This window comes from Pteronotus mesoamericanus, unplaced genomic scaffold (assembly GCF_021234165.1).
Source record: "Pteronotus mesoamericanus isolate MK-2021 breed Mesoamerican mustached bat unplaced genomic scaffold, CSHL_Meso_final contig_98, whole genome shotgun sequence".
NCBI lineage: Eukaryota > Metazoa > Chordata > Mammalia > Chiroptera > Mormoopidae > Pteronotus > Pteronotus mesoamericanus.
The window spans coordinates 2,505,514-2,522,029 of NW_026555295.1; the positions used below are offsets into that span (position 1 = coordinate 2,505,514).

General features: G+C 48.6%; 1 protein-coding gene across 2 annotated transcripts in view; it reads right to left on the bottom strand.

Annotated features, from left to right (window-relative positions):
• Positions 1 to 16,516, bottom strand: part of SFXN5 (sideroflexin 5) — a 102,842-nt gene that overhangs the window by 27,267 nt on the left and 59,059 nt on the right. For both annotated transcript variants that reach the window (XM_054586859.1, XM_054586858.1), the window contains exon 10: positions 14,576 to 14,666. In XM_054586859.1, the coding sequence (XP_054442834.1) occupies positions 14,576 to 14,666 (91 nt within the window). The remainder of the gene's footprint in view (positions 1 to 14,575; positions 14,667 to 16,516) is intronic.

Below are 16,516 nucleotides of genomic sequence, written 5' to 3' on the forward strand. Positions count from 1 at the left end.
CTGCAGTTCTGGGCTGTGAACGCTGATTAGCATCAACACCTGCTGCTTCCCCACTCCCTCCAGTGGGGGGGGGCACCAGGGTTTGGGGAGCTGGAGGGCGGCAGGGCCTAGTGGGCAGGTGGAGTGGGAGGAGGACCGCAGATGCTCCTAGTGCCTGCGCCAATGCTGGGGAGCGGAGGGGTCCAGGGCGCTCGCAGCTGGGGGACAGGGTTCTGCAGGTGAGGGGTGACTTGAGACCCTGGGGGTCTCTGAGCCTCAGCCTCTTTTTTCAATAAAGTAGGGAGGTGGAATAAACAGAGGGGAAGACCGAGAGGCTCTGCAGTCTCTGGAGAGAAAAGCAGGAGGCCAAATACAGTTCTTAAATGTATTTACAGCACATATGCCATCTTTGAGTAGTTCTCATGTTTCCACCAGACACTCAGCCGCAGTGGTAACCATGGGCAGGCCCCTCTGCACCAGGCCACTCCTGGCCACTCGGCAGGCGGCACACCCGTCTTACACCGTGGCTCTCAACCAGGGGTGATTTTGTGAGACATCTGGCAACGTTTGGAGACATGTTTGATTATCATGATCTGGTGTGGGGGTTGCTATAGATATCTAGTGCAGAGACCAGAGACGCTGTTAAACATCCTACAATGCACAGGACAGGCCCCATAACAGAGAACGATCCAGCTCACATGTCCGTGGTGCTGATGTTGACAAACCCCGTGTTTCACGCAACTGGAGACCGACAGAATTAGGAAAGTGAATCTGAGGTCAAGGAAGAGAGGTTGGGAGCCCCAGTTTCGGGCCAGCTGGGCTTGGGGTCTAATCCTGGCACCGAATCTCCCCCTCCTCACCCTCAGAAGCGAGCTCTTGCCCCAGCACCCCCCACCTCACTCAGCGCTCAGGACCATAGAGGGCCCCCACAGTGGCCTTGGGAAGAAGGGCACGAGGCCTATGTGTTAGCGACATGCCCTTCAGTGGCTGCAGGAATGCTCTACATCCTTTACCCCCTGGGCTGCCCGGCCAGCAGTTCCCAGGAGACCCAACAAACCCACTGGAGAGGACATCGGGGATTTCTGCCCTGAAAGGCATCAGTCTCTGCCCTCCAAGGGCAGCCTCCACCACCGCTATGCCACCATCATCACTCTAGGACAGACAGGCCACAGGAATGTGGGCCTGGGCACCAGCATCTGCTTCAAGTCAGGAGCCGCCAGCTCACTCTGCAAACTCGGCTCCCTCCCCCACTTCTGGGTGTAAAAGGAGGAGCTGCATGAAGCATCTCCATGGGATCTCTGGGCTCACAGCCTCTGAACCAGTGCGCACGCCAGGTCGAGGGGAGCCAGGAACAGCTGAGACATCTGTAGCCCCAATTGTGTGCGTGCACATGTGAGTATGTAAGAGACAGACAGACAGACAAAGAGAAAAAATCGTGGATTTGGAAGTGATGGTCGACCAGCCCTAGGTTCACGGTAGCATCTTTCTTGCTCTCCACAATTTTCAAATATGCAATGTAGCCACACCAGGACAGAGCAGGACTATGGCTCAAATACAAAAATGACTTGATATGAAAGATCAAGTATGAAAGGAAATGAAAACCCAGCCTCCCTCCATTCAGACAGCCCCTCCAGGAATGACGCTTTTTGGAATGACAAAGCTGCCCTCTCATCTAAAGTGCCTGGATGGAAAAAAAAGAAAGAAAACCCTAAAAGCCACCTCAAAATGATGGCAACCCCCCAGGTTCCTCCCTTGGAACACCCTCATTCTTACTGCCTACGCAAATGGCACATGTCCTGTAACCTCTTCTGGTGACTGTGTATACTGGTTGTCCATTTACGGGGCACCTGCTGTATGCACGTGTTGCTTGCCAGCCCTGCGTCTGAGTAGCGAGGTGGCTGGTCTGTTTCAGTTATTTCGTTTCCATGATTTCATCCAGAACGTTGATTTCTGCCATATTCCACTGAAGTCCTCGCTGGTCCCTCCCATCTCATTCCTGGCAAGTCCAGTTCCTGAGCTACGGACACTAAGAGGTCAAGCAAGGGGCGGGGGCTGGGGGGAAAAGAGGAAGAGAGAGAGAGAGAGCGATACGCCAACCATGGGCCACACAAGTCTCCTTTCTAGCACACCAGCAAGATCTACTATTGACAGTATCAGCATGTTAATTAAGCAGTCTGTTAGGGATAATGTTAAGAAAGCTGGCACATTTTCAACTTGGATTGACACCATTCAGGACTCAGGCATAACTGATGTGGGAGCAGTGATGCTGGGACTCATCATGGGATGAGCGAGATTGCTTCGTGCTGACGGCACGCTCAGTCAGGTCCCGAGGAAAATATGGTCTTGACTGCTGCTGATATTCTCACATCGGAACCATCGTGATGCAAAATCGTGCCAGCTGTGAACAGCTAGTGAAGTGTCCTGTGTAAAAAAGTTCCCTGCAGTAGACAGAAAACAAATGTGCAAGAAAGTTCTGAAAATTAAGACTAAGGAGAGCTTGCTCCCGGAACTAATACAGACACAGAGATTTAGCCTAGAGACACACCCACCTATGGAGGAAATGAGTTAATGGTAAAGCAATTGTATGGGCTTGCAGGGAAAGGACCTTTGCATATGGGGGTGAAGCAGCAGGCAACTTCTTTAGGGAAAATAAAACCATAACTCCTCTATTCTAAGATGCATTTTCTCATATTTTACTGTTTTCAAAATCATGATGTGCCTTACAATGGGTGCTTGGGGGAGGGGGGGCTTACCTGCTGCCCATAACTGCTTGTGCATGGATGAACTTAGTCATGTGTATAGATGTTTATTCAAGTGTCACTTCAGTTGCACAGCAATCCACACAGAATTTGAACTTAAACTTAGATTCCTAATTGTCGCTTAGAACTTCTTTTTAAAACTTACACTATAATGGAGCACAGGCATGAAAAGTTATTGTACATGCGGAAGATCGTCTGCCAGATACCAGGCAATGCAATTAAAGGCGGCAGAAATTGCCAAACCATAGATAGCTACCCTAAAGAAATGCTTGCCCATATGTACAAAGAGACATTTACAAGGATGTTAATTATAGCGCTGTTTGTAAGAGCAAATAATTAGAAACAACCTAAATGTCCACCATTTACGGAATTTACACGGGAAGCTCTCCAAAACAAACTTATATGAAAAGGGCTACTGAGCATGTAACAGAATGGTTTACTGAATGTAAAAACCTCGTAATTGGTATACACACATCTGTGTGCACATAAATCCACAAGTAAAATTTTGGAAGCTACCCACCACACAGAGTGATCTCCTTGGGGAAGAAAACTAAATTTATGAATTAGGAGGAGGGTGTTGAAGGAGTTCCACTTTTTACCCTAAATTTTTCTATACGATTTGCATTTTTACAATGAGAATATAACCATGCTTTACTTATTTAAAAATTGAAAAGAAATAGCCAAACTTCTTGAAATAGATCATAAAACACTGATAGCCAGCAGGGACGGGTGAGTCCTGCATTTAGGCACCTATGTGTCAAAAACTACCTAAAGTAGCTGATTAACTTCAGGAATATTTTTTCTTGCAAGTAAAGAAAAAACAATGAAACCAGCAGTATAACCAAACAAATAGGAACTGCAGACAACAAACTGCCAATATTCTTTTGCATGCTTTGAAATTATGCTGTTGATTTTAAAGGGACTGAAACGGTCAAAATTAGAGGTGGGGATTATAAAAAGCAATGGTGGTTGTGATGCTGTTCAACAACAAATGTCCGAAAGAGAACTGGAAAATGTGAAGAAGGCTGAGACTCAAACTCTACGGTGTTGAAGGAAGCGACTTGGATTGCCTGTGTAGTGAATGTTTATTTACTCCTTCAAATGAATATGAACTATGGTCCTCTTTTCTTCTGAATGGCTGTTATATCAATGCCTCTTATGACAAAGGCATCGTAGAATAGAGATATGTGGCATTCGATATCTCTATGCATGAACTATATTACAAGAAATAGAAAACTGGAAAAATATACTTATTATATGTAACAAACAGCTACTAAGATTAATTTATGGAGGGTCATGGTGACTGACTCAACAGCTACTGCATTTTGCTGTGTATAAGGTAGACCCATGTTTTTGGTCCAAACTTTCAGGAAAAAAATCTTTTGTTTTACTTTTTAAATTCAATCGTTTATTTCTTTATATTAGGTACTAGTTTTTGTATTATAAAAGAATTTTAGCATTTATTTTTGAACATACAGATATCGTTATTGCTTTCTAGAGTTACACTTTCAGTGCATAAGCATAAATAAAAGAATTAAAAACATTTATTAGACATGGAATTAGTATTACCCATGTATACTATGGATTCTTATTTTTCCCTCAAAAATCTGGGCAAAAAAGTGCACATTATACACAGCAAAATATGGTATTCTACTCAAAAGATTAGTCTAAACTAATTATAATAATCTCTTCCTTGCCAGTGATTGGTTTAGGAAGGAACATATGACTCATCCTAGCCAATGAGGGATGTCTCCGGGGGACTTCTGGGAAAGGTCTCCTCTTATTTAAGAAGAGGTAGCAGGTAGTGCCTCCTGTCCTCTGGGCAGTCGTGAGTCTGGATGTGACTTTGAATTGCCGATGCCAACATATGACTGTGAAGGAACCTACCCTGCAAATGAAGCCCCTGACAGAGAGATGGAAGGAAGAGCCCTGGGTGCCTCACCTGGGACTCAACCTTTGTAAAGTAAGAAACTCCTTTCTACAGATGCTCAATGTCACTAATTATCAGAGAAATGCAAATGAAAATCACAACAAAATAGTCAGAATGGCTATCATCAATAAATCAATAAACAAGCGCTGGCGAAGCTATGGAGAAAAGGGAACCTTTGTGCACTGTTGGTGGGAATGCAGATTGGTACAGCTACTATGGAAAGCAGTGTGGAGCTACCTCAATGAATTAAAAATGGAACTGCCTTTTGACCCAGCAATTCCACTTCTGGGAATTTATCTGAAGAAACACGAAACACTAATTTGAAAGAATATATGTACCCCATGTTCATTACAGTGTTATTTACAACAGCCAAGATTTACTGCCCAACTGTCCATCAATAGATGAGTGGATAAAAAAGCTGTAGTACATTTACAGAATGGAATACTACTCGGCCCTAAAAAAAAGAAGGAAATCTTACCCTTTATGATAGCATAGATGGACCTGGAGAGCATTATGCTAGGTGAAATAAGCCAGTCAGAGAAGACAAATACCACATGACTTCACTTATATGTGAAACAAATAAACTAACAAACAAAACAGAAACAGACTCTTCGGTACAGAGACAGACTGACAGCTGTCAGAGGGGAGGGGGTTGGGGACGGGTGAAAAAGGTGAAGGGATTAAGGAAAAATAAATAAATAAGTAAAAAGTAAGTAAATAAGCAAATAAATAAGTAAATTTCTTTACATATTAGTTAAGCCAGTTTGAGTGAGGATTTCTGTTGCTTTCAGCCAAAAAAATCCATCAAAATGTGTAAAGAGCGTGAACAAGTATTAAGAAAAAGAGTGATAAAAATTACTGAAAAATATTTGAGTAGGAATTCATAAAAGAAACACTTAAAAAAAAATCAATGAATGTAAATTCAACCTTACTAAATCTAGCCAAAATAGATTTTTGGATCTAAGAAAAAAATTAATCTACAGGAGTTTTTTAACTGTTTTTGAGATTAATCCTCATTGGGTCAATGGTTTATAGATAGAGTGTGGCTTGTTTTCTCACTGTGTTGATGGCGTCTTCCAACATATGGTTTCATATGTAGTCAAATAAACAATGTTTTCTTCTCTGATATATACTTTTTAAGGTGTCTTCAAGAAACTCTAACCCTACTCAAATATTCATCTATATGTTCTTCTAGAAGATCTAACACTTTACTTTTCACTTTTCATCTTTACCTGGCATTTATTTTTGCATGGGAATGAAACAGGAATCTCCTCATCTCTCTCTCTTTTTCTCTCTTTTTCTTTCTCTCTTCTCCCCCCGCCCCCCATTTGGAAACCCAAATGCCCAAAACACTTAAGAAAATGTTCTTAACCATACTGGAAATTGGAAAAATGCACATTAAAATGAGCAAAGAACGATTTCATATGGACAAAATTTCTAAAAGATTGATAATACCAAATATTGGAGAAAATATATAGAAACAAAAATTTGAACCTTGCAGGCGGAGGAGAAGCCCGTATGCTCATTTGGCAGTATCTAATAAAGCTCAGGATGCGCGTGCCCTCTACTGTGGTCAGTCCATTTCTAGGTAGAGACACCAGGTGGCCGATTCTCAACATGCGCTGCACAGCTGAAACCAAATCTAACACCCAGATCTCAGCATTTAAAAAAACCTTCCCAGGCGGCCATTTGAAAACCTCTGCCCTGGAGACACGCTCCGCCAGGTATGCCCACGGACACAGGCACTAGGTTGTTTAGGCAGCACTACATATAATAATGAGAACCTGGAAACAACCTAAATGTGCCCAACTAATCAACTGTGGAACAGTCATGCAGTAGAATGCCTAGAGCAGCTGAAATCAATGTATAGGTATTAACATAGATAAATCTCTAAACCACAATGAAAAGCAAGTTTTAAAAGGACATGTACAATACGACAATCAATGTAAACCTAAAAACACATAAACAATACAATTTCTGGTTTATCATACATACACATATGATATAATATAAAAATGGGGAGAATGCAAGCCAATAGCTAGAAGAAACTGGAATAAGAAAGAGGAAGGACAAAGAAGGCTTTGGGTGCATCTAATGTTTTTCTTGTTTTCCTATAATATTCCATATGCCTGAAATAATATTTCATAATTTTTTAAAAGCCATAGAAAAAATTACTGTGGCTGTTAAAATGGATTTTTATGATTGCCATGGAAAGACATCCAAAAGTTACTGTGAGGTTAAAAAGCAGTCTACAGGATAGTATACGCAGCAGGAGCTCATTTGTATTAAATAAATGTATATTATACAGATGCACTAGACAGGCAGAAATCCTACACTCTTAGATGATTATTGGAATTTTGAGGGATATATATATATCTCAAACATTTCTGGGGAGAGAAATAGGACTGTTTAACTTTATATAGCAAGCATGTATTACCAGCAATAAAGTAGGGCTGTTTTTATTTACAGTAAGAAGACACTAATGGCAACCAGGAGAGCCAAGCCCCTGTCTGGGCTCCAGACTGACACTGGACCAAGGTCTCCTGACTGCACTTTCTCCTCTCTCTTTCTCTACCCTCATTCGCTCTCCTGTTTTGTAGGTAACACATGAACAGAGTAAACAATTCAAATCATGTATAAGTGTAAATCATAAAAAGTCAGTCTCCTTCCAACCCTTCCCCTCCCCAGAGGCAAGCACTGTAGCCAGCTTCCCAGGTCCCTGCCGGACATGGTCTATGGATTTGCAAGCAGACATATATGGGCATCACCACCGTAAACACACACACACATTCTTGAATCACACATGAATGCAGCCCTGCTCCTTTAGAGGATGATAATTATTGATGAGGATGCACATCCTAATAGTAGCTTAATTTCATGATATTCTCCACTATTCTGCCTCAGAGGAAGTGCTATATAGCACAGATCTTTTTTATTTTTTTAAATAGCTGGAGAATTTAAGAGTTTCACATCCCATATTGAAGTGTCACAAACTCAGGACTGGGAATTTCTGGACTGAAAAATCAGCCTGTAAATTCAGGTGTAGGCTGACTCTGAAGTTCGGTGTCTTAATAAAAGATTCCTGCTAACACATTCATCATCTGGAAAGCTCCCTTTTTATCACAGCTGCTTCCTAGCTTGAGATTCTTCAGTGGCCCTCCTTTTACCACAAGATCAAGCTTGGATTCTAAACTAATAGCCAAGGCCGCAGCATGCCCTCTCCTCTCCTCTCCCCTCCCCAGCCAGGCCCCCGCTCCTCCTGAATTCCCATCCCCTCCTCCCCTGCCTTGTGCCTCCCCACCTTCTCTGTCTCTGGACTTCTCTTCCCTCTGGTTTCAGGAATTATAAAATCTCTGAATTGGAAGGCCGTATATAAGCACCTACTGTATGCCAGGTCCTGGGCAAGCTGCCCAGGAAGACGTGACTTGGTCACACGTGAGTGCAACTCACAGCTTTTTGGGCCAGGCTGATACTCAGCCGCTTGCCCTACTGAGGAGCCGGGCAGCTCCTTTCAATAACACCAGTAACAGACTCTCAGGTCTTCAGAAGATTCTGCTGCTCTTGTTGGGCTCCCATGTGTCAGTGCCACTCTGGCTGTGTGAAGTCCAGAACTAAACAGACTTCTTTGTTCTGGGCACTCTACCTCTAGGAACACAGCCAAAGCCTGAGTGAGCCTCACAGAGCCACACGGCGGACCTGTCCTGAGCTCTGAGCGCAGAGCCCGTGAAATCCCCAGGCCTTCATCCTCAGTGCTTCGGCCAGGTCAGGTCTCGGCACTCTGTACTTGTGCAACTGCATGTTTTAACAGTAAGTCTTACATCAAACCTCATGAGGTCTTCTTGGATCCTGGAGCTCTTGCCCATGAATTTCTAATCACTGCCAAGGTGCTGTCCCTGTTTCTCATATGTTACCCACGGGCTTCCTCTGACCAAGGCAGTTAGGCAGATAACTGAAGGGGGCGACCGAAGACAGAGCCCCGGGACACACCCCCGGAGATTCCCTTTAGCTGACTGGGCCCCGCTGACTGGGCCCCACTGCCCATGCCCCCTTGGGGCCTCACACACACTGAGGGTCAATGCCAGTTCTGGGGCTGCCTCGATTCTGGCCCCCAGCCCAGCCCAGCCATCCCTCCAAATCCGACATGCCCAGAGAGACTGGGTAAGTGGTGAGTTCATGTTCATGGGCCATCCCCATGGAAAGGTGATTGCAGTGATGATGAAAACTAATACAAAACAGAACATTCAAAAAACAATTTTAAAAATGAAACAAACCGACCAGAATGAATGTCCAAGCAGCTGCAGAATCTCAACACCAATGTCATCAGGGCAGAGTTCCACTATGGGTGTCCAACTTCAAACCTTTTCTACCAAAGCACTCATTTGATTGCTGAACAAACATTGAGCAGCGACTGTGTGCCAGGCACACAGGAGGCCAGGGGTTGGTGATGAATGAGATTGTCAGGGAGCTCACAGTCCGATGAGGGACGCAGACTTAGAAACAAAGACAGGCAGTTCCGAGATAGACACTGGCAGGCACAGGGTGTTCTGGTCTAACCTTGACTGGGACTACCAGGGGCGGGGCGGGGTGGGGGGGCTTCCTGGAGGAGGTGGTGTCTGAGTTGAGAAACAAAGGCCTGCAGACAAGGGAAGGCAGAAGGTGGAGCTGAGGTAGTGGGGAAGTGTGGGGACTCCAGGGAAGCAAGGCCATGTGCAAAGTCCTGGGACCTAGGGACAGAGGCAGAAGGGTGGTCACAAGATTCACCCTGGCTACAATGGGGTATGAACAGCAGCAAGCCCAGCGGCCAGCTCAGGGAAAGGACTCACAGGCCTCCAGAGGAACCGTGATGTGGGCAGAGGGAGCGTGAGTCACGAGGCCCGGAACACAGCTGACACAGGTGCATCCCCCTGCCTTTGAATCACAGGGGAGGCGGGATGGGAGAGGAGCAGGCCTGCACTGACCCTTGGGCCTCAAGCACCTTCTGGGTGAGGCCAGCAGGGCAGACTGAGCACCGAGGCAGGAGCAGTGAAGAGGAGGGGGAATCGTGACACCAAGGCCTCCATGGCCTGGGGGCCGAGGGGAGCATGGAGATGGGGGAGAGACGTGAGGCACACTGGTGTGAACAAACAGAAGGCCTTCCTCCAAAGGCTGCCCAGACATCCTGAGGAACGGACTCAGTGGTGAATAGAGCTTTTTTTTTCCATGGTGATGAAATAAGCTCTGACATTTAACATAAGGGACTGCCGTAGACAGCACAGGAAAAAGTCATTTCCCGGCAAAGGGATGATGAGGCTGGCATTTCCGGTCCACGCAGGAAGGTTATTCCCTGTGTAAGGAGTCGGCTGGCTGGTGCGGAGGCTCAGGCCTCCCTGATTGGGAGATCAGAGCCCACACAGGGGTCTTTCTGAGCACACGGCACTGCTTGTCCCTTGCTCGAGGTAGATTCAACCAGGCAGCCCGGGGGTGACCTTCAGAGATTCCTGCCTGGCTCACTACACACACATACACAGAGCCTCGGTACACAGCCATGCTTGCCAGGTGACATCTGGGGTCCCCAACTCTCAGCTCCTGGCCCCGCCCATTCCTGAAAAGGTGTGTCCACTCCTCCAGAGACCTGGAACTCCCTCGGGCTGGTCACCCCTCCCAGCCCCCACCCCAGGGCCTCATGTGAAGGCTGTTTGTGGGGCTTGCCTCCGCTGGAATGGACTCGGCTCAGGGAGGCTGGTGGCTGGACCAGGAGGTTTGTATTTTTCCGATGCCTCCTCAATTGACCTTTAATTACACTGTTTGCCCAGCTCCCCAAACCATTAACTTCCACCTCACAGCAACCGCACGTCAATTAATGGAGGGCCTGCTCCAAGCTCGAGCTCCTGAACACAATTAAGCGTGACAGTCCACAAATAAGAAAGAACTGGAGAATTAATTAAGGTCTAAACAAATTAATTACCAGTCTCCAATCGATTCTGATGCCAGCGCACACCGTCTTTCCTAACATGTCCATGTATAAATAGAAACTGCGATTTCCCACATGATTGCTGCTCTAGACCAGGGCACAGCAAGGCTCTGAGACTATGGCGAGGGAGAGGGGCTGCAGTCAGTGTCCCTGGGGCTCTCTGCGTCCTCCACCCCCTCCCATGCACACGACCCCGGCTGAAAAGCCAGGGGCAAACCTGGAGGCGCTCCTGGGCGGACACTGGGCAGCCCCGGCCGCGCCTGGACCACATCCCTCAGGTTCTGTCTACAGAAGGGACGGGTTATTCCAGCGGCCTTGAAGGAGCCCTGGGCTCCACCTTCACGGCCCAGGCTTTGGCCAGCTCAGAGTAGCTTTCAGTGGGTGTGACTTTGTTTCTTCTTCTGTAAAAGAGGATGGCTCCCCCTGCCTTAGGGTCCTCCCAGAGAGACAAGGAGGAGAGCGGAGGGGAAGAGAGGCCCGCTGGGGAGAATGAGGAGCACTGTGGAGCCCTGGGCATACTGGGCTCTGCAAACCCTGCAGAGGCCTGTGGTGATCGTCCCAGAGGTCCCAGCAGAAAACGGATGAAACAGGGCCCGGTCCGAGGCCAGAGATGGGCAGGAGTGGCAGAATTGGGTGTAAGAACCAGGGGTCCCGTGCCAGGAGTCTCAGGCCTCTCTCTATGGCAGCGTGTGGGGGCCCAGGGCAGAGAGGTGTCCTCCCGCCTCTCAGACCTCAGGCTAGAGCAGGAGCCCAGGGAGAGGCTGGGCAGAGCAGTGGGGAGAAGCAACTGAGTCCTGGGAGCCTCCCAGCTTCCCAGCCTGTCCAGGAGGGACAGGGTGGGGATGTGGCCTCTGAGCACCGTGCACACAAGCCCCTTGAGGACTCTCCCCAACACTAAAGATCCCCTTCTGCTCCATCCTCTTACAAACACATCCCAATAACCAGAGCTCAGTGAGATCACTTCTCATGTGTACTCTCAGCTCGGTGAGTCTGGTCTCCCTAACGCAGCAGGGTTCCTAAGGGGCAAAGAATGTTCTACAAGGCAAAGCAAGTCCTGAGCAAGCTTCTTGGTATTCTTAATGGTGGTCTGGCCCAGCCTGCCATGGAGAGCCTGGTGGGACCAGCATGCAGTGGGGCTTCGAGATGCTCTGACCTGGTCAGAGGCCCCTAGGGAGAAGGTGGAGAAAGGCCAAGTGCAAGATGGTTGGCCTGAGAGGACCAAGGGACTTTTGAGCCCCTGAGGAGTGACGGGCACGCCTATTTATCTTGTCCACCACTGTGTCAGCAATGACAGGGGAGCCAGCAAGTGCCCGCCAGCAGATGGGCCTGGGAGGAACACTGGGGGCCAGAGTTGTGGAAGCTTGAATGTGGGGGAGGAAAGGCTGGGGCAGAGGGTAGGAGGTAGGCACACAGCCAGGACTTGGGCAGGGGGCATGAGGAAGCAGCCAGAAAGGGTCTGATTCTCTCAGGATCTTGGCAAGCTAGGATGACAGGGCTGCAAACCACACTGAGGACAACCTGTACAACTGGCTAGGGACAGACAGGAACGCAAGGCCCCTCACTGGTGGCTGGACTTGTGTGAGGGGGCTGCAGGCCTCGATAAGAAGGCAGGAGAGGAGACAAGCTGGGGCCCAAAGAGCGACAGGCCAGCAAGTCTCAGGTGGGGATGCCGAAAGGGTCAAACCCGAAAGCAGGGACCCTTCTGCTGAAGGAGCCTCACAGTGGTTAAGACCACCCCCAAGGTCACGGGGCAAGATGGCCAGTAGAGCAGGGCTGGCATGGGCCCTGGCGAAGTCCTTGCCTGAAGCTTGGCTCAAGGACAGATTACATCTCAGCTGAGTCCCAGATCCAGTCCAGTGCAGCTGAAAGCTGCCCCCTTCTCAGGCTGCACCTAACCCTCCAGCCCAGGATGGCAAGGACCACAAGAATGGCAGCCGTGTTCACTTAATTAGGCCCCTTAACAAAGTCAGATCTAAAGAGTTATTCCATTAATGGCCCACAGCAGAAATAGCTGAGAGTTCATTAAAAGTGTGGAGTTGCTATAGCAATTATCTGGGTCGGCTGAGGCTCATTGAGCAGGTTAGTCCTGGGAGTTCATTAGCCTCTGGACAATCGAGGAGGTGGGGCTGCCCAGGAATGATCTCTGGGGAGCTTTTCAGGCGCTTCAAAGCACTTTCCTATGAATGAAATCTGGTCTGTGGTCTCATTTGATCCTCCCAAAGCTCTGGGCTGTAGGAAGGTGTGCACTGGTGCCCCATTTTACAGATGGGAAAGCTGAGCCCTGGAGGGGAAGAACAGGGTCTGAACCATGAACTTGGATCTGACTCCCAGCTCTTCAGACTGAGCCTTCGCACCAAGGAGGTCACAGGACCCCATGCCCCTCATGGGCTGGCCCCCATGTCTGTCCCCTGGCCTCAGATGAGAGAAACTCAATGTCATGGTTCAAAGACTGGCTTATACTCTTTTGCTTACTAATCATGGACTACCTCATTTTCCTTTCGATGTTGTTTATTTCATTTTAATTTTTAAAAATACTTTCCACTGTGGTGTCCTCTTCCCAAACAAGGAGTGGACTTCTTTTTATTTATTTATTTACTTATTTATTTATCCTCACCCGAAGATATGTCTATTGATTTTGGAAAGAGAGGAAGTGACAGGGGGAGGGGGGATTGATGTGAGAAAGAAACATCCATCAGTTGCCTCCTGTACGCACCCCGAACAGGGATTGAACCCATAACCCAGGTGTGTGCCTAACTAGGGATCGAACCTGCAACTTTTTGGTGCACAGGAGAACACTCCAACCAACTGAGCCTCCCGGCCAGGGCAAAGCTGGGCTTTATGGGATCCCCGGGTCCAGAGCTGGGGCATCTGTTGTGAGCCCGGGGACTCTGGGACCAGCAGGGACTTGGCTGAAGGCAGGCGAGATCCCCTCCACACGTACCTGTGCACTCACAATTACCTGGATGTGCGTGGAGCCTCCAAAACCTAAAGGGCCCACTATATCCCAGGGCCTGGAACACTAGGCTCGTGGGAGCTTTGACCCTTCTCTTGTGTCAGGAACCCCCGGGGCAGCCTGGTGAGACCTATGCACCCCTCTCCGAATTATGTCCCTAAATGCATGAGACAAAATACATGGGATTACAAAGGAATTATATTGAAATAAGTTATCAAAATGTTTTTTAAATTGTGATAAAGTAATAGATCTGCTTTTTAACTAATGAATTAAAAAACAAGATCTACCAGTGGATCTGTTAAATGTAATTTTGATTTGGTATTAATTTTGAATAATATTTTAAATTTTTTTTTCTTTTATTGATTCTAGAAAGAGGGAAGGGGAGGGAGGAAGAAAAGGAGAGAAACACCAATGTGAGAGAGAAACATTGATCAGTTGTTTGTTGCACGTGCCTCAAATGGGGACCGAACCTGCAACTCTGGCATGTGCCTTGACCACGAATTGAACCAGCAACCTTTGTTTGCAGGATGATGCCCAACCAACTGAGCCACATCAGACGGGGCTTTGAATAATATTTTAAGATCTCTGTAACAACTGTAGTGGGACATGAAAATGTCTGTGATTTCTATTGGTGACAGTCACAGAACCTGCTCGTTACTGTGGTTTGCTGCCTACATGCATAATGAAAAGAAATGCTAAATTTCAGTTAGAGGTTAGTATAAATTTTCCCCAAGTTCACAAGATCCAGCCTCCTATCTGCTGACACCTCGGAGGTCTGGGTCCCAGTTAAGAATCCCCGTGTAGAATTTTGGGCACAGAGCTAGTTAGTGGAGCCATCATCTTTTTTTTCTTTCTACACAGGTTTTGTTCCAGTTGTCCCTGCCAATAAACAACCTGCAGCCCTCTGTCAGGAGAGTGCAGAGGAGCTGTCCAGCTCCCCGGGAGCCCCAAAGCCCCACACACCCACACGCACACACGCAGGTGCTTGGCACCATGCAGCTTACCTACGGCGGGGAAGGGCACAAATCTCTGGACGAGAAGGCGGGTGGCCGGGGTGAACTTGTTGGCTTTCTGAACCAGGACATTAAGGCCCACCTTGGAAAGAGAAAACAGAAAGCTGCATGGTGCTACAGACCACCTGTGGGAGGAAGGGGCCGATGGAGGCAAGGACAGAGAGGCAGGGGCGCCGTCTTCCCCTGTAGTTGTACCCCTAGATGGTAGGGCTCCAGTGTGGCTATTTAAAGCGCCACTGCCCAGTCATTCCAGTTCACCAGCTCCTAAGAAAGGGAGAGAGGTAAGGCACCAGTTTTGTGTGCGCAAACACACACGTGGCCTCTCTGGGGAAGGGAAAAGTGATGGTGAGGTGGTCGCTGCTGCAAATAACTGTAGTGCAGGACCCCTCATTCCCACCCCAGTCTCTAAGCCCCGCCTTTCTGAGGCTCCACTGTGAGCCCAGGCACGGGCCTGGCCAGACCACGAGGAGAGTGAGATCCCAGCACCTGCCCACAGGCGCCTGCAGAGCTAAGGAGAGCAGCTCAGAGCAGGACAGGGGCCAGGAGGGGGTGCAGTGGACATCCTGGGCTCACGGGTCATCTGCACTCAGACCCCAGCTCCCCTCCCCCAGCCCAGGACATCCGAGCCCCCTCGCCATGGCCTTGGGCTCCCCCCTCCAGTTCATCCCCATGCTGTCCTCTGTCTCTCTAGGACACAGGTCCAATCACATTCGCCACACCAGCTCCTCCTTGTGATCTGTGTGAGAAGGTATAATCTCCTATGTGCAGTAGTCTTGGCCTCTATAACTTCAATACCCCACTCCCCAAAACCCACGTTCTCCTCTGCATCCGGTTTACTGCTCGTCATACGCTACACGAGCTTTCCGGCCTCGGCGCCTTTGCCCAGGCTGGTCCTTAAGGCAGGGAGGCCCTCCTTCCTCTATGCAGTCCACACCTGTTCATTTAAAGCCCACCTCTGAGCTCCACCTCCAGTGTCACTTACTAACAATGGGACTCACTGAACCTTCTAGTCATGAAGTCTTCTTACCTTAGTCTCAGTTTCCTTATCTGTAAAAAGGGAAAGCATCGACAGCATCCCAGGGCTGTTCTAAGAATGTATGTAAGCGTTTAGCAGAGGAGGCTTCAAAAAATTAGGGTATTTAAGAACTACGTGGCCTCTCCCTGGCAGAAAGTCCCTCCCCTGCGCATCAGAAGCCCCTCCTTCCCAGCACTCAGTACAGCCACTCACGGGTGCGATGTCCGCCCCCAAGACAGGGAGAGAGGGAGGGACCGTGTATTTTTCACCTGTGTATGCCCAGCACTCAGGGCAGTGGATGGAACGTAAACACATGAACCAACAAAGAGATGAACGGATGGAGAGATCAGCAAAGGCTGGAAAGGGGGAAGGCTCGTTGGAGGAGGGGAAGTGGGAGTAGTTTAGACCGAGGAAAAGGACCTTTGGGTGAGGAAAATGGCATGAGCACAGGCATGGACAGGAAAAAGCAAGATGCATGTGTCCAGACCAGAAGACAGGTGTATGTGTAGAGGCCTCTGCTCCCCTAAGTGAGGCCGGAGCCAGCCCCTGCCCTGTAGATTATTCCTGGCCAGAGGGGACCTGGGGCTGCCGGCTCTGGTCTGGCACACCTGTTGGCTCAACAGACCACCTGCACCCGCAGCCCTGGCTCTGGCTTCGATCTTCATTGAGGAAGATGCAGACCCTTGGGAAGGCCTCCAGGGCTGCTGGGTGGCTGCCGCAGTCAAAGCAGGGAGCAGCAGAAATGGCCCGGTGACCCAGGAAGACAGAAGTGCCAGCCAGCCCCTGCATAGCCCAGGGCCCCACAGGGCCAGACGGCTGCCAGGCAAAAACCCAGCCTGGGCTCTTGGGTGCCTGGCCTCCCTTTGAAGCCTCAAGCTAATGCTCAGAGTCCAATCCCTGTCCTTTCTGCTGGTTCA